General features: G+C 39.6%; 1 protein-coding gene across 1 annotated transcript; it reads left to right on the top strand.

The window, feature by feature from the left end:
* The first annotated feature begins 5,146 nt into the window (after positions 1–5,146).
* LOC118397020 (somatostatin-2-like) lies at positions 5,147–14,148 on the top strand. The gene is made up of 2 exons (XM_035791412.2): positions 5,147–5,300; positions 13,795–14,148. The coding sequence occupies exons 1-2, from the start codon at positions 5,154–5,156 to the stop codon at positions 13,981–13,983; spliced, it is 336 nt and encodes a 111-aa protein (XP_035647305.1). The 5' UTR covers positions 5,147–5,153; the 3' UTR covers positions 13,984–14,148.
* The last annotated feature ends 5,007 nt before the right edge of the window (positions 14,149–19,155 follow it).

Genomic DNA, 19,155 nt, shown 5'->3' on the forward strand with positions numbered 1-19,155 from the left:
ACTGGAAGCTTCGTGCCATGGATCATCACTGGAGGCTTCTTGCCATGGAACATCACTGGAGGCTTCGTTCTGGGTGCAGGCACAGTACTCACCAGGCTGGGGAAACACACAGGAGGCCTGGTCCTTGAAGCATGGGCGGGCATCGGATACACTGGGCCGTGAAGGTGCCCTGGGGTCTCGAGCACAGAGCTGGAACAACCCATTTTGGCTGGATGCCCACTTCCACCCGGCAAATGCGGGACCCTGGCACAGAGCACACCGGACTGTGAATGCTCACTCGAGACACCGTGCGCTTCACCCCATAACATGGTGCCTGACCAGTCACATGCTCCTCAAAGCGACTGTCTTGCTCCAAACTCCAACCCCTCCAAACTCTTTCGTCCCTCTCCACTGCCAACCACTTCTCGCTCAAACGGTCCAAGAATTTCTCCTCGGTCTCGGACTCACCCCTCAGCACCGACGCCCACGTCATCTGCCCCCCCCAAAAAAAACACATTTTTTTGGGGCACATTTGAATGAAAAGTTCAGATTGAATTCCACCACTTTTAAACATCATATTCATTATCTCCAGCACCATACCAGTCTACATACTGTATGTGCAAATGGTCTGTAGTCAAAAAGATAAGAAACACATGATGTCATCAACATTAAAACTGAAAATGGTGCTGGAGATAAAGAATACAAGTTTAAAAAGTGGTGGAATTCCACTTTAACTGCCTGTCTAGTTACCTGATGGCCTGTCTGTTTGTTGGATATTATGTTGTCTATTGTGTGCTAAGAGTATGATAGCAATCTGGTAGAAGATTGGTACCTTATTGGGAGTACATCAGTTACAGATCAGCTGTTAACGCCAGACAGCTGAACTAGGATCAGTTTTGTTATCAGCAATTGAATTTGGAGGGAAAAGCGTGAACATTTCACTTAAAGCCAGCGAGTGTAATGCATTATGATGCATTCCAATCCAAATTCAAATCTAGAGTCGGCTTTCTATTTCGCAACAAAGCCTCCTTCACTCATGCCGCCAAACATACCCTAGTAAAACTGATGTCATCTACAAAATACCTTCCAATACTCCACTCAACAAACTAGATGCAGTTTATCACAGTGCCATCCGTTTTGTTACTAAAGCACTTTATACCACTCACCAATGCGACCTATATGCTCTAGTCGGCTGGCCCTCGCTACATATTCGTCGCCAGACCCACTGGCTCCAGGTTATCCATGCTAGGTAAAGCGTGTCACCTTATCTCAGTTCACTGGTCACGATGGCAACACCCACCTGTAGCACGCTCTAGCAGGTGTATCTCACTGATCATCCCTGAAGCCAACACCTCATTTGGCCGCCTTTCCCTGCAGTGACTGGAACGAATTGCAAAAATCGCTGAAGTTGGAGACTTTTATTTCCCTCTCCAACTTTAAACATCTGCTATCTGAGCAGCTAACCGATCGCTGCAGCTGTACATAGTCCAATTTACCTACCTCATACCCATACTGTTTTATTTATTTACTTTTGCACATCAGTATCTCTACTTGCACATGATCATCTGATCATTTATCACTCCAGTGTTAATCTGCTAAATTGTAATTAATCGCCTACCTCCTCATGCCTTTTGCACACAATGTATATAGACTCTTTTTTTCTACTGTGTTATTGACTTGATTATTGTTTACTCCATGTGTAACTCTGTGTTGTTGTCTGTTCACACTGCTATGCTTTATCTTGGCCAGGTCGCAGTTGTAAATGAGAACTTGTTCTCAACTAGCCTACCTGGTTAAACAAAGGTGAAAAAATAAATACAAAATAAATAAATAATACACTGCCTTTAAAATGTATGATACCCTTACAATATCTTTGTAGCATCTCAGAGTGCTCCTGAGTTTTAACAGATGTATGTGTATAAAAGATCGAGAGCCAATACATGCTTATAACAGGTCATAATGCATTATACCGACACAAGTAAAGTGTTACCAAAAAATAATTTAGCAAAGACACATGTCGCTCATATCACTAAATGTATTTTCATTAGAATGTCTTAGTAACTTTATCTTAGATGTGTAAACACTGTAGTTGGTTGAATACTGCCAATGGACCACAATGGACATAAATCAATTACGTTGTAATAATCACCTTGTCAGGGAGATATTGAATAATATGATTAAGAATTTGTTAACATGCTCTCAACTTGGCCCTTTAAATAGATTGAGCTTTAAGTGTAGTATTTATATGGAGAGATATAGTTATCATAATTTCACTGTCCATTGGCGTGTTGCATAAACTTCCATTTGGACCCTTTCTATGTATTCTTTCCAATGGAATTGGAAACATTTAATACCAAAGTGAGTAGGCTGTGCATTTCCCATTTATCTGTACAATAATATCACCTTGATTTCCATATTGCTTTCCAATGTTGTGCCTTGCCTGCACCCTTTTCAACTGACCTCCTTGCTTTTCAAACAAAATATTGTACCATACTTCTTGAGAAATACCCAGAAAAGTGTTGTCTGTATGGACACTGTTGCACATAACTCTTGTATAACCGATGCACTTCTTTAACATTGTGTTTCGATGCTCATTTCTGTGTGAATTACTTCACTCCCTAATGGTAATGTAATTCATGTGCAAATTGTATTGTATAGCTTGAGTTCGTTTAGAGATGTATTTTAAAAAAGAGACTGTTGTCAGCCTTGAGTTGAATAATTTTATGTTCCAGGAAGTGCTAAATTAACTTAAAGGTAAAGTAATTACTTAACTTTCTGCCATACTACTGTGTATATCATCTACTGTTGTCACGCCTTGGTCTTAGTATTTTGTGTTTTCGTTATTTATTTGTTCAGGCCAGGGTGTGACATGGGTTTATTTTTGTTGTGTTTTCGTATTGGGGTTTTAGTAGGCATTGGGATTGCGGCTGAGTAGGGGTGTCCAGCATAGGCTTGGCTGCCTGAGGCGGTTCTCAATCAGAGTCAGGTGATTCTCGTTGTCTCTGATTGGGAACCATATTTAGGTAGCCTAGGTTTCACTGTGTGTTTTGTGGGTGATTGTTCCTGTCTCTGTGTTTGTTGTCACAAGATCGGCTGTCTAGGTTTTCACTTTTCTTTTGTTGTTTTGTATATTAAGTTATTTCATGTATTGTTCATTTTTCAGTAAAGAACATGAGTAACCACCACGCCACATTTTGGTCCGCTCTTTTTTCAACAGACGAACGTCGTTACAACTGTATCATCTTAATTTCTCAGCCACAAGCATAGGGGTTTGGTAAATTAAACTGCCTTGTATAACTGCCCATAGAAATGAACTCAAAGGCCGCTCTTGTTATTTTGTATTGCAAGCAGCAGCCACATGTATTTAACAAATAAGGGTCTGAAGCATTGTATGCCCAACATTTCCCCTCCATAGTTGTAATGAACTGAAACAGTTCAGAATGGAATCTGTCTGTGTTTGTCACACTTGTCTGTGTGTTTGTGTGCGTATGTGGGTACTTGCGTGCGTGCGTGTGCGTGCGTGCGTGCGTGTGCGTGTGTGCATATGGGTGTGCTTCCGTGTGTGTGTGTGCGTATGGGGGTGCTTCCGTGTGTGTGTGTGTGTGTGTGTGTGTGTGTGTGTGTGTGTGTGTGTGTGTGTGTGTGTGTGTGTGTGTGTGTGTGTGTGTGTGTGTGTGTGTGTGTGTGTGTGTGTGTGTGTGTGTGTGCGTGTGTGTATGGGGGTGCTTGCGTGCGTGTGTGTATGGGGGTGCTTGCGTGCGTGTGTGTATGGGGGTGCTTGCATGCGTGTGCGTGTGTGTGCGTGTATGTGCGTCCGATGCACATTTTCTGTGCCATTGAAATGCTGCAACCACTAAATGTAATTTACATGTCCTTTTAACAACCCTGAAGCTGTGCTATACCATTAATCATACAGTTGTACAGGTCACCTGTCATTTCCAAGCTCAATAGTGTTGTAACACAGTTAGAAACATGTAGGTAGGCGTGACAATATTAATTGTAATAAATGAGTGTTCATTTTTTGCTGCTATTTTAAATTGTAGACTTCCAAACATTTTTTATGAAGACGTGTCCTATTGTGTTTTTATCCTGATCAAAATTGCTTTCATGTCGTCCACCAGCCATTGAGCCTGGGGATGATGGTTAAACTTGCATTGACAACGTCTGGCAAAGCTTATTGTAGTTTATGTCTGCAATCCATGGCCACAGGGGAGCAGTGAAGAGCTACAGTAAAATGTAGCACAGTAGCAATAGCTAGAGTATGATGCAGACTTCTGTGCAAGTAAGAAGACATTTCAGCATAAACAGAAATAACCTACTAATTAGATTGTGTGAAATCTATAATTTGATTTTATTCCAAGACATTCCATGTAATGCTGTCTGAGGGATATCAGACAGATAGCACTCAGTCTATTATTCCTTTCAGAATAGGCCTTTTCAAATCACACTTCAACAAATACATATCCACAATACAGTATGCAAGTGAACAGTATAGTTTATACAATTTTAACCTCGTAATTCATGGAAACTGTGTTAACCATGGCAAACAAAATTATATTTTTCATATTTTATATAAACAAAGGCTAACCTGTTGATCCCACTGTAGCAATCAATGGCAAGGAATATTTTGTTCGGCAGTATTCCGTGATGTCATCACTTAAGTTTAATATTTTACATTTAAGCGATGACTCTTGCTTCCTGTTTTTAAAGGCTTTTATGAAGCAGACATTTTCTGTTTGTATTTGATTTAGATCAGCGCTGTCTGCTAAATCCATATTGGCTAATTGTTTTATTGTCGTGCCTCCATCTAAAATCAATAAGTCTCAGAGGAGCTGCATTGTGACTAAATGGCTGAACAAAGACATTAAGAAAAAGCGTACAGTGTTTCTAAGTGGTTTATGACACTGTATTCCATCATCGCCAGGCAGCCGGTGGGGAAAGAGGTTGGTGGTCCACACCCCCCACATCCCTGACAGGCCACCTGTCACTCAACCCAGGAAGCAGAGTGACGAGCTGAGAGGGCGAGCTCTTTATAAGAGCCCCACAGAACCCTCATCAACAGAACCAGGCCTGCTCCATATCAACTGATCTAGATCCAGCACACCCCGGTCCAGCTTAGTTCAGCTAGTTTCACCGTGTCTCGTCCCTGCAAACCCAACCCAGCTCTGTTGGACATGAAGTTCTCCCAAATCCACTGTGCACTGGCCCTGCTGAGTCTGGCCCTGGCCATTTGCAGCCAAGGAGCCGCCTCGCAGCCAGACCTGGACCTCCGCAGCCGCCGACTCCTTCAGAGGGCCCGTGCCGCTAGTATTGCCACACAGGTAAGCAGCATTTGACACTGGCACACACCACAGGCAGCTGGTGACACCTTAATTGGGTAGAACAGGCTCATAGCAATGTCTGCAATGGCATTACTCCATTCCAGCCATTATTATGAGCTGTCCTCCCCTCAGCTGCCTCCTATGGCATACACATACCAAACGAAAGGGTGGTTCAGAAGAAGGAAGAGGTCCATATAGGAAAGAATAGGGCAGTTAAATTATTGCTCTCATAATATTACACTATTCAATTACAATTCTATGAGTACCTCTATGCTGCACACAGGTGAGAAGCCAATGACATGGTCACACAGATAGCATGCACTGTTCGTGTCATGACACGAGAACATGAATACAGTAGAGTACATCTCTCACAACGATTCCGGAACACCACTATTGACACTATGAGAATATAATGTGTCGTTAGTAAAACAGGTACAGCATAGTCCACACTGTGACTCACATACAGCACAGTGCCCTTCGCTTCAGTGAAACAGACTTACACACCAAACCACAATGGAATTCAGTTAAACAGTCTGTGGTCAGGTTATCACATACTCACACACATACAATACACATACTAGGGCATAGACTCACTACAGCTGACAGGTCTCGTGTACCTATTTAATTAGGTAACATTAGTAACAGCAGTGACTACTGCAGGTAAATTCTAATCTGGACTTCGAAGCCAGTTCCACTGTTGATTTTCATTATTCCCCTCTAATCAAAGTGTGATTTAGACCTGGGACACCAGGTGGATGCAATTAATTATCAGGTTGAAGACCAGCAGTATTCCGGACCTCCAAACTCAGATTTGATTACTCCTGGACTAAAATGAATATTTTCAGTTGTCAAGCCAAAACATGCAACTGGGCCTGATAGTTGTATACAGTATCAGAGCTGTTTTAGTCATATACTGTTATTGTATACAGTAATCCCATCCCATAAGTGTTTTCTATATTTTTTTAGTTGAATATATGATTTGGAACATTTTGGTTACGGTCATTGTTGGTGGACATAGTCAACACAGACAGTCACTTTCGAGTAAGGACCCACTTTGCATAAACTGGTTGAATCAACGCTGTTTCAACGTAATTTGTCAACGTCTTGTGATGTGGACTCTGTATGGAAAATACATTGGATTGGAGAAAAGTCAACATAAACTGTTGTTTTGAGGGTGACATTTCAACCACAGGATTATGTCATCATGGTAACCAAATTTCAACATAGACAATCATTGAATAAAATATGTTGAATTTGGACCTTTAAAACAATGTAATATCTTCAATGTTATATCCACTATCAGGGAAAAAAACAATAGGCTGGGCAACACATCCTTACTGGAGAATTGATTTATCTACAGCTACATTTTGGTCTCCCATTCAAGGGTTTTAACCAAGCCCAGCCCATGCATAGCCATGATATTTGTCACATTATTACCAATATGCTATCATGAGAGGGATTCTTGAGAGATCTCCAAAGAAAAACAAAATAGATTCACTGTTGCTACCAAAGTCATCCCAAAGATAGTTTTAACAGAGCAAATTAAATGTGACCATACTTTATCACTCATATATCATCAAGGAGGCTATTTAGGCCTATATTTGCAAAGTCATCAACAGCTATTGTTAAATTCAACCTAGAATTCAACTTAATATAGACGATATATGGGCCTACGGTTTTAAGCTCTGGTTGATTTCAAATGTAATAATATTAAGTGATAATGAATTGTGTTTTGTTGTCAGTGCAACCAAATATCAACATTAGAGGGAGATGAATCTTCTGCTTGGATAGTTCCATATGTGCCATGCATATCAACATTAAAGAATATGAGTAAATCAAATCAAACTTGATTTAAAGTGCATTATAGTTTGATTTGATTTAGTCATATTCTTTAACTTTTTGGTCGAGATGGAGACGTGAATCTAACGTATCAATTATTAATTGGTAGAAAGCTAGAAAGAAAGCAGTGGCATAGATGGAACTATCAAAAGCAGAATATAAACTCCTTCAAATGTTGATATTTGGTTGGGTTGACAACCAAACATTTGAAAAAATATATATATATATTTAACTAGGCAAGTTGGTTTAAGAACAAATTTCCCAATTTACAATGATGACCAGGGAACAGTGGGTTAACTGCCTTGTTCAGGGGCAGAACGACAGATTTCTTCCTTGTCAGCTCAGGGTTTCGATCCAGCTATCTTTCGGTTACTGGCCCACACTCTAACCACTAGGCTACCTGCTGACCCATAACATAACTCAATATCACTTTTGAAATACAGTAAATAGCCTCTTAACTTGTTGACAATTTAACAAATTATATGTTGGATTCACGTCTCTAATTTAAAGAATGTGATTAAGCCAGTGGCTCAGATCTCCTTTAAATTGTATTTTGTTGCTGAACACAATTCAGTATTACTTTTGTAATGCAGTGGATAGCCTAAAGCTAAGGTTTGAAACTAATGTGATATTTAACCTTAAAATGAGCAACACATCCATGGCCACATTTGGAGGTTACTGCAACTATAAATGTCTATGTAATCATATAAAGCATGCATGTTCAAGATAGCATGCATATGCCTTGGCAGTTCTGTGGAGATTTGGCTGTAAGAAGTGCTGTAATAATCTGCGCAGAATCTCAAACGGCATTTATCACTTACTTGCACCATGTCATTTTAATGTAATCTCAACTGCAATCCAGGAAATGTGGTTCTGCTATTAGATGAAGCAGTGATAACACATTCATCTGATATATGAATGAACAACATTTCTGACATTCTATTACCATTTTAACTATGCTGTGCTTTTAAATGGTTGAAAACACGGGGATTTAGGTGACAACTAAACCAAAAACCAGACATTGTTTTTCCATTGGAATTTGGTTGTGCTTTTAGATGGTTGAAAATTGTAAATTCAACAAATGTTTATTATTTTTGAGTGGGTGATTATAGCTTTTAATGTAATCCTTTACATTTAAGGGATTACAAAAAAAACGGTAACAAAAATACCGGTAACTGTAATCCGTTAAATTACCAGCAGAAATATTGTAATCAGATTACAGATACCTTTGAAAAACTAGATGATTACTTCGAGGATTACTTTTAAATTCAGAAAGGATGTTTGCTAAAAACAATTGGGACACTTCTCTGTTTTCTTAATGACCTTTAAATCAGCATTGGAAAAAGGTGCAAGTTTAAGTTTGTTCCACAAGTCAGAGACCATTATGATGACACACCAAATGCGTTTAATTGATCGCAGGAAAAGAGCAGGCATAGGCTTTTGTAGGCTATAGTCCAAGCTAAGTCAGCCAAAGATTATCCAACTTGAATAAATGCTTGTTTTATATATATATATATATATATATATATATATATATATATATATATATATATATTGATTCTTGAAGAATATAACTTATAAATGCCTCATGACCTTAATTCAACCCAAAATATAAGCTTGTTTTTCTCCAATGTTTTTAAACATTGTAAATGTAAACAAACACTGTATAGCCTCATAACATGATTAAAACAATCATTTTGATATCATGGATGGTCAGTCCTTGCATCCATAGCTCTGTCTTTTAATCTGAAAGTGGTTACATTTCAACAGGCTCATCCCTCGGCTTTTTACCAAAACAAATGTTTTGACCATTTTTCTATTGTTACATCTGTGGATTTGCCCTTTAAACAGCTGCATGTTATCAATATATACAAGTGTCACCAGCAAAAAGGTTAACAGTAGGCCTATAGCAAATGCAACATATGGCATCATTTTTCACATGTAAATAGCACTTTTCAGTAGTGCTCAAAGCATGCCATTACATGAGCGCAACTCAAACCAATGAGCCCAATCAGTCCTCCATGACAACAAAATCATAAACTAGAATAGTACTGGATAATAATAAATCGTTAGTTTTGGGATTATGCTCAGGTAAAACAAGGCAAAGTAACCTACCTGATTGTAATCTCATTGGTCCCCGTCTCAACCAAACATTACCCAATTATCCAAGTTGAAATGAAGTGGTTTGCCCAGTGGGGAGTTTGTGTATCTTATTTCATTCTGTGTCATATACACATCTTTCTGCCATAGATTCAGATGTGCATGGAGGAATCTAACTGTGAAATTTCAGTTGTTACATGTAATAGGGGTGTGAACTCCAATAGACACTGATATTTCTCAAGAAGGAGATTTCCATCATTCCCTCCTATGACCGACAATCACGTCGGTCTGAGTGACACTTTCTCATACAAATGACTCACTAGTTAGTCATGCACAGCTCACTCTGACAGTGCATATCGCAGCACCTCATCTGTAAAGTTTCTCATTTTACAAACCAAATGTTTTGTACCAAACATGAACAAATATTTGCATGCTGCTGTGTGTTTTTGTACAACTCTCAATTATCTGTTGATAGAAAACAAATATTCTCCTCCTATCTGATTTGGAGAGCATTTATGACCTCAGAGAGTCATGACACCCGTTTAATGTCCCATCCGAAAAACGGCACCCTACACAGGGCAGTGTCACAGGATATTTTTTAGACCAGAGGAAAGAGTGCCTCCTACTGGCCCTCCAACACCACTTCCAGCAGCATCTGGTCTCCCATCCAGGGACTGACCAGGACCAATCCTGCTTAGCTTATTCTCACTAATCATGGGACTGTATGACAACGGTCCAGTCGTCGAGAAACGTGTGCCAGGCTCCAGGTTTAACCCGCTACATGTGGTCTGAGTTCCATAATGGTTCAAATAGGCTATATCCCAAATTGTTGAACAGCGTTAGCCTAATATGATCCACTAATGCTAGCGACCCTCAGGAACAACTTACACGGATGTAACATAGGGAAGAAAGGTAAACGGAATGGAATGATGCAAAATATAAACTACAAATAAAAATAAACTAACACTAAAGTGACAGTCTTAAATGATGGTGGCTCCTGATAGTGGCTAATATTTTAGATGATACAAATTGTGAAAAAATAAAATAAAATAAAACCCGGGCATGGGCTATAATTAAAACACTCTGAAGCACATACATAAACTCGGGAGATTCAGCCCTGCAGAAGCCTCTGGTGTCCTAATTTCATCCATGCAAATTACGAGGGCACACAATTCAAATTCGGAATAACGGCATAGCTATTTATAGCCTATTTCACTGTTTTAAAGGGGCCTGTCATGCCAAATAATGTCCCCCAGTCAGTGTCCCACTCTACGTCACAATGCGATTCGATCAACTATGAGCATCCGTTGCTATATCAACGGTGTGATGACCTAATGATTAGAATTTTGGAGATCATTACAGCCTAAATGACGTTCTTTTCATCATTGCTGTGCAAACAAGGCTGATTTCCGCAACAATTTTGCTGTTTAAAAAAGTTGTTAAGCTAATCAAATGAAAACATTAATTCTAACTACTTTTGGGTACCTTGTTAACACTACAACATGAAGTCCATGTCTTAAACATTGCTACGTTTCAGAAATGCCAAAGAAAACGTGTAATCTACTTGACACATTAAAGTTACTTACCTTACAGATCAGGAAGTCAGCTAATTTCATATCAATTCATATGCAAATCTGTTTGATTCATACACTGGCTTGTCTGACGGTCATGTTTTATTTTAACCTGCCCTTCCCTTATCTACACTGAAATAATATAATTTCAGTAATCCTCTATTATGATTTATAAAATATATATCTCGCATAGCTCGTATATGTATCTGTTGTAGGTCATAGGATGCAACAATGAGTAATGTGGAACAAATAAATACCATCACAGGATACCTTACAACGTACAATAATTAACACATTGTGAAACAGTCGTGAAAACCATTCTGGCAATATTTAAGATTTTAATACATAAACTTTGATCTTTTTTGGTAAAGTTGTGTCATTCATTTATTTTGACAGATTTTTTTGTGCACTCACATGGCAATCATAGACTAAAATACTGAATTCAAGTGTGTGGAATTCTGCCTGTCAACAGGCAGACAGTCGCAGAAGGGAACTTGAAATGTCCAGGCACTGCTGCTCTCTGCTGCTCTCATTCTATCCGAGTGTATGCAGTGCTAGTGTTTTTAGTTCATCTGTGTATCTCACATATTATGTGTCCATTATGATAGAGCAAGATAACTTTTTTTTTAGCAGATTTCATTTTTTAAATTACCTTTATTTATCGAGGTAGGCCAGTTGCGAACAAGTTCTCATTTACAACTGCCACCTGGCCAAGATAAAGCAAAGCAGTTTGAAAAAAACAACAACACAGAGTTACACATGGGATAAACAAACGTACAGTCAATAACACAATAGAAAAATCTATATACAGTGTGTGCAAATGTAGTAAGATTAGGGAGATAAGGCAATACATAGGCTATAGTGGCGAAATAATTACAATTTAGCCGATAATGACAACATGACAACAGTAGCTGTAGATGATGTAATGAAAAGTTGGAAGGTGGTTGGTAATGGAGGACATCAGGTGGATCCTCGTCTGGTTGTTGGGCAGATACCCAGACATTAACGGAAAAGGGTAGGAGACAGAGACGTAAAGAAGCAAACACACAGGTTACACTTTACTGTGAGACAATTTGATGGATTAGCGCAGTGTTATAAAATAAATGAACAACAGGCAATTTTACCTGGTCAAAAACCTCCACATCCTTCTCAGTCCGTGCCTGAAGGTAGTACTCGAAGGCGTTCTGATCTGGTTTGACAACTTCCACCACATCAGGTGGGGTTTCAGTGATCTGAAAGTACATGATACAAAAATAGCAATGGACAAACATCAACACTAAGTCAATCAAAAATTTGAAAGACTATACAGTATTTGCAATAATTGTATATACAATTTCTTCGATAGACAGACCCCCCTGTGTCTGTCTATCGAAGACACCTCGTTTACACCTGTCCATTTGATTGATCAGGTTTAACTTATAGCTAGACACCTCAATAGGACAGACATATAACTGGAGGCTGCTGAGGGGAGGACGGCTCATAATATGGGCTGGAATGGAGTCAATTGAATGGTATCAACCACATGTTTGATAACATTCCATGTACTCCATTCCAGACATTATCATGAGCCTTCCTCCCCTCAGCAGCCTCCACTGACCTAAATGTATAGCTAGCAACTAGCTAACGTTAGATGGAAAATGGTTGTACATAGCTAAATTTGTACAGTTATCTAATTGAAGTTAACTGCTTAACGTTAACCTGAATTGTGAATTTCTCTGAATGTTGCGCCTCTTGTCGAGATCAGTGGTGTCTTCATAGTACTTCACCTGGTTGGAAAGATAAAATAAAATGTCCTCGAGGGATGCCATTGAAGTGCAAGCTACATACAAACAGAAAGCTGCTATAACAATTACAGTAGCTAAATGTTAGCTAAATAAAACTGTCTGGCTAGCTGAATAGGCAGGGTGGGGTGTATAAGTACAGTAAGTTAGCTAGCAACGACAATCTATAAAAACAGCTTATATAAAGTACATATTGTTAAATAGGAATAAATTAAGACAAATTAATGGTAAAGAAAGGGTTCTCAGGTAGTCAGCAGGTTGTCACCATCAAAAACACCGTCCTTGGAGAGCAATTCTGAGGTAATAATTTTGCGTGGACTGAGAGAGCATTTATGTGGTGAAATAGAACTAGAACTGCCTGCAGCCTCCTATGAGGTAAAATAGAGCCAAACAACCAGCATAGCAACGGATGCTTTGGTTCATTAATTGATCCGGTCAGAATGTTGCAAATTCTAGCAACAGCCCTAGCAACAGAAGCTAGAACTCATCGAATCCCATTGTGACGTAGGAGGGGGACACTATTTGGCATGACAGGCCACAATACATGTCATGTTGATATGATTTACATTTTTCTTCCATATGGCTGGTTTCACATTCGTCCCCTGGGATCATAAGGAACAATTATCTAAAACAATTGCTATGTGTATTTACAATCCCCTTCGCCAGACCGATTATTAATTTACCTTGCTCTTATCAATACCTCTTATCTATTTATAAATTATAGTGCATGGAGAATACTGTTATTTCTATCGGAAAGTAAGTAGATGCTTTTTCCACTTGGAACCGGCAGGTTCGCTCTATCTTATCTGTAGACACACCTCCGCCACACTTTGATTTCTTAGCTCTCCACTCCGAATGAATAGCAGGTGACTAGCATGCTATTCTCATGCTTAAATTTAAGGTCAGAATACTCCTAGAGAGAAAAGTGCATAAAAAATGTAATTAAGTTCCATATACGCGTGCTTAACTCAGGTTGGAATCGGGAACATAATGAGACATAGAAATGAACACTGCCTTAATGTGGTGGTGATCACGTTTGTGTGTGTCTGTGTGTGTATGTGCATGCACACGCAGTCGCTTGTGTGTGAGTGTATGACATGTAGGTTTCTGTTTGCTTTTGTTGATATGGGCTTCTGCTGGTGTGTATATGTGTGTGTTTATATTCTCCCAAAATATGTGTGTCTGTTTTTTTCCTGCATGTAGGAGTGGAGTAAGCGAGTGATGGAGGACATTCTATCCGAACTGTCCTTGCCTGAGGTGGAGGCCCAGAAAAGTGAGGGGTCCACGGCTGAGGCCAAAGAGGACCTGGAGCGCTCAGTGGACAACCTTCCCCCCCGCGAGCGCAAAGCTGGCTGCAAGAACTTCTACTGGAAGGGCTTCACTTCTTGCTAAGGGAAGAAAAGCCTGACCACCTTATGACACGATGCTGCCAATCACATCCCACCGCCAACCTTCATCTGACTAATGTAGCCAATCAGCAGTTAGCTGTGCCTGATGACAATTATGATTATGATGTACCTGTCTAATTGATGAAATAAAGAGAAATAAAGAGAAAATTATTTTATTTCAGTGTGTCAGTTATTTGATACAAAAATGTTTGTATAACCAAAGCAAAGACTCGCTTGATTTATATTAATTTATGCATAGATTACCCTTTATTAATTTATGCATAGATTACATCTTGTACTGGCTGATGTAACACTCAAATGCAATCACCCTCAAACACTCACACTGACACTAGTGGCCATTCCTCAAAAAGGGCTTCAGTTTCAGGGCTCCATGTTTTTTCACATCTTTAATGTATCCCATTTATGAAATGGATAGTTGTGAAAAACAATTTGACTGCAAAACTGGTAAAATGTATAGATATTGTGTCACACCTAGACAACTAGACAACCAGGTGAGGGGAGGTCATTACTAATCAGTGATCTTAATTCCTCAATCAAGTACACATTAGGATATCTTAATGCATCTTGGAAATATATACCTGGAAGACAGAGATGCAAAAGGTATCAACTATGAATATTTATGATGAATGTAAGCTTTACTTTTTAGTACCTGATTAATAGACTCTTTCCAAGTAAAATTCGCTCTCATTCAGTGCTGTATGGTCCTGCTGACAAAAATGCATTCAGTTAAAAAGTCATCTTTTTTTTATTGTTGTGGCTATTGTAATCTAATCAGCTGTAAGGAAAACATGTGGCTTGAGACGGTGAAACTGCCATTTTATATGTTCCGCCTCTTGCCGTTACGTTTAAGGGGCTCCCCTAGATTTCACTCCAAATCCATTATGGCGTCCAAAATCTATTACGGCTGCCATAATACCATTACATTGTTGTTTAATCACCTGTATATGTTTAAAATGAGAGACATCTTTAATATGTGTGTACTGTACTTATGTCTTGTACTCAAAACTATTTTTGTGGAACTCAACTATGTTGAGAATCCAATAGGCCTGCATAATTACACTCAAACACCATTGTCTGGATATAGAAACGGTAGCAGAAGTAGTCCAAGTCATGAGCTTCTGAGAATCAATGAGGAAACTTCAACAAAAGGAAAGAGAACCCTGGACACCCTCGCCTTTGCTGTACAGTGTGCCCCCACTGTGGTACAACTTGTGCCTCCAGGATTAGGCTCTTAAGTCCCTTCATTATTTAGAAGTAAGCTTTGATTCATTGCTAGTCAAATATGGCTGCCTGAATCCAACATGACCTTCCACTGGCTCACTGCATTTGTGATCATGTCCACCATCCCTGCTGACTGCACTGGAGTTGCTGTATATCAGTGGCGGTCTGTATTTTTGTATTGTTTATTACATTGTTTACACATCAAGAGACTTACATTACACATAAAACAAAATATAAAACAGTACATCGTATAACACAGCTACACCAGTACATATCCACAGCACAAAATGCACGATACCACCATTCAACAATACCACAATGTACGTGTGTGTTTAGAATGCTTGTGCATATGCGTGTCTGTCACTTCACAGTCCACACTTTTCCATAAGGTGTACTTTTATCGTTTTTTAAAATCTAATTCTACTACTTGCATCAGTTACCCGATGTGGAATAGAGTTCCATGTAGTATTTGTATTTATTAGGGATCCCGTATTAGCTGTTGCCAAGGAAGCAGCTACTCTTCCTGGAGTCCAAACACTTTAAGGCACTTAAGAACAAATTCTTATTATCAATGACAGCCTCTGTGCCTTGACAGAAAGCCTAACTAAATGTTTTAGACTGTCATTTTACAATAGTAATGGGATTTAATGTTCCATAAGGTGTATTTTTATATTTTTTTAAACTGATTCTACTGTTTGCATCAGTTACTTGATGTGGAATAGAGTTCCATGTAGTCATGGCTCTACGTAGTACTGTGCGCCTCCCATAGTCTGTTCTGGACTTGGGGATTGTGAAGAGACCTCTGGTGGCATGTCTTGTGGGGTATGCATGGGTGTCTGAGCTGTGTGTTAGTAGTTTAAACAGACAGGTCTGTACGCTTCTTACAAAAACAAGGGCCAGCTGTGCTTCCCTGTTCTAAGCCAATTGTAAACTAGGGCCTGAATGACCTACGTTGTTGATAGTGTTGTTAGGATGGCAGAGCAGCACTTTATTATGGACAGACTATTCCCCATCTTAGCTATTATTGTATCAACTTTTTTTGTCCATGACATCCACGGTTACTCCAAGCAGTTTAGTGACCTCAACTTGCTCAATTTCCACAGTATTCATTACAACATTTACATCAGGTTTAGGGTTTAGTGAATGATTAAAGATTTACTTCAGGTTTAGGGTTTAGTGAATGATTTTTCCCAAACACAAAATTAGTTTTTGAAATATTTTGGACTAATGTAGTCCTTGTCACACATTCTGAAACAAACTGCAGCGCTTTGTTAAGTGTTGCAGTCATTTCAGTTACTGTAGTGACTGATGTATATAGTGTTAAGTTATCCACATACATAGACACACTTTACTCAAAGCCTGTGGCATGACGTTAGTAAAGATTTAAAAAAGCAAGGGGCCTAGACAGCTGCCCTGGGAAATTCCTGATTCTACCTGGATTATGTTGGAGAGGCATCCATTGAAGAACAAACTCTGTGTTCTGTTAACCAGGTAACTCTTTATCCACAATATAGCAGGGGGTGTAAAGCCACAACACATAAGTTGTACCAGCAGCAGACTATGATCGATAATGTCAAAAGCCTCACTTGAGTCTCACAAAAGAGCCTACACAATGTTCTTTTTTCAATTTCTCTCAGACAACCATCAGTTGTGAATGTTCTTCCATATAATCATGCTGAAAGTCTGTTGTGAATTTGTTTGCTTTAAAATAGCATTGTATCTGGTAAAACCATTAAAAAAAAGTTTACTAAGGGTTGGTAACAGGCTGATTGGTCAGCTAGTTGAGCCAGTAAAGGGAGCTTTACTATTCTTATGTAGCAGAATTACTTTTGCTTCCCTCCAGGCCTGAGGGTATGCTAGTATGCTTAGATTGATGATATGGTAAATGGTAAATAGGAGTGGCAATATCGTCAGCTATTATCCTCAGTAATTTTTCTTTCTAGTTGTCATACCCAGGTCGTTTATCATTGTTGATAGACAACATACATTTTTTTCACCTCTTCCACACTCACTTTATGAAATTCAAAATGTGTCTTTCATAATTTGATCGTATACACGTTAATGTGTGGTGTCAGCATTTGTTGCTAACATGTCATGACTATGTTTGTTTCAGAGCTGGTCATCGGTGCATCTCAGCCATGCTCAAGGTCCTAAACGATATCATAACCGCCATCGATAAGAAACAATACTGTGCAGCCGTATTCATCGACCTGACAAAGGCTTCGACTCTGTCAATCACCACATCCTTATCGGCAGACTCAACAGCCTTGGTTTCTCAAATGATTGCCTCGCCTGGTTCACCAACTACTTCTCCGATAGAGTTCAGTGTGTAAAATCGGAGGACCTGTTGTCCGGGCCTCTGGCAGTTTCTATGGGGCTACCACAGGGTTCAATTCTTGGGCCAACTCTCTTCTCTGTATACATCAATGATGTCGCTCTTGCTGCTGGTGAGTCTCTGATCCACCTCTACGCAAACGACACCGGTCTGTATACTTCTGGCCCTTCTTTGGACACTGTGTTAACTACCCTCCAGACGAGCTTCAATGCCATACAACTCTCCTTCTGTGGCATCCAACTGCTCTTAAATACAAGTAAAACTAAATGCATGCTCTTCAACTGATCGCTGCCCGCACCTGCCCGCCTGTCCAGCATCACTACTCTGGACTGTTCTGACTTAGAATATGTGGACAACTACAAATACCTACGTGTCTGGTTAGACTGTAAACTCTCCTTCCAGACTCACATCAAACATCTCCAATCCAAAGTTAAATCTAGAATTGGCTTCCTATTTCGCAACAAAGCATACTTCACTCATGCTGCCAAACATACCCTCGTAAAACTGACCATCCTACCGATCCTCGACTTTGGCGATGTCATTTATAAAATAGCCTCTACTCAACAAATTGGATGCAGTCTATCACAGTGCCATCCGTTTTGTCACCAAAGCCCCATATACTTCCCACCACTGCGACCTGTACGCTCTCGTTGGCTGTCCCTCGCTTCATACTTGTCGCCAAACCCACTGCCTCCAGGTCATCTACAAGACCCTGCTAGGTAAAGCCCCGCCTTATCTCAGCTCGCTGGTCACCATAGCAGCACCCACCCGTAGCACGCGCTCCAGCAGGTATATCTCAACTGGTCACCCCCAAAGCCAATTCACCCTTTGGCCGCCTCTCCTTCTAGTTCTCTGCTGCCAATGACTGGAACTACAAAAATCACTGAAACTGGAGACACTTATCTCCCTCACTAGCTTTAAGCATCAGCTGTCAGAGCAGCTCACAGATCACTGCACCTGTACATAGCCCATCTGTAGCCAAAATAGCCAAAACAACTACCTCATCCCCTACTGTATTCATTTATTTATCTTGCTCCTTTGCACCCCAGTATTTCTACTTTGCACAATCATCTACTGTACATCTACCATTCCAGTGTTTAATTGCTATATTGTATTTACTTTGCTACCATGGCCTATTTATTGCCTTATACCTCCCTTATCTCACATCATTTGCACACATTGAATATAGACTTGTTTTTCAACTGTATTATTGACTGTATGTTTGTTCACTCCATGTGTAACTCTGTGTTGTTGTGTGTTGAACTGCTTTGCTTCATCTTGTCCATGTCGCAGTTGTAAATGAGAACTTGTTCTCAACTTGCCTGCCTTGGTTGAATAAAGGTGAAAAAAAGAGATATATATTTTTTTTATATTTAAAAAAATCTTTGTGATCAATGAGCCATCCGATAAATTAATGATAGAGCTGAGTTTGCCTTTTTGCCCAAACTTTCATTTAAGGTGCTCCAGAGATTTTTAGTATCAGTCTTTATATCATTTATATTTGCTTCATAGTATGTTTCATAGTATGCAGTTGAAGTCGGAAGTTTATATACACTTACTTTGGAGTCATTACGGTTTTCAACTGCACATGAGGACAAA

This window comes from Oncorhynchus keta, chromosome 18, assembly GCF_023373465.1.
Source record: "Oncorhynchus keta strain PuntledgeMale-10-30-2019 chromosome 18, Oket_V2, whole genome shotgun sequence".
Classification (NCBI taxonomy): Eukaryota; Metazoa; Chordata; class Actinopteri; order Salmoniformes; family Salmonidae; genus Oncorhynchus; species Oncorhynchus keta.

Bases quoted from the DNA above. Each gene is read 5' to 3' on its own strand.
- LOC118397020 (XM_035791412.2), top strand. From the start codon at position 5,154: ATGAAGTTCTCCCAAATCCACTGTGCACTGGCCCTGCTGAGTCTGGCC. The intron at 5,301-13,794 runs GTAAGCAGCATT...TCCTGCATGTAG, and splicing joins CCGCTAGTATTGCCACACAG to GAGTGGAGTAAGCGAGTGAT.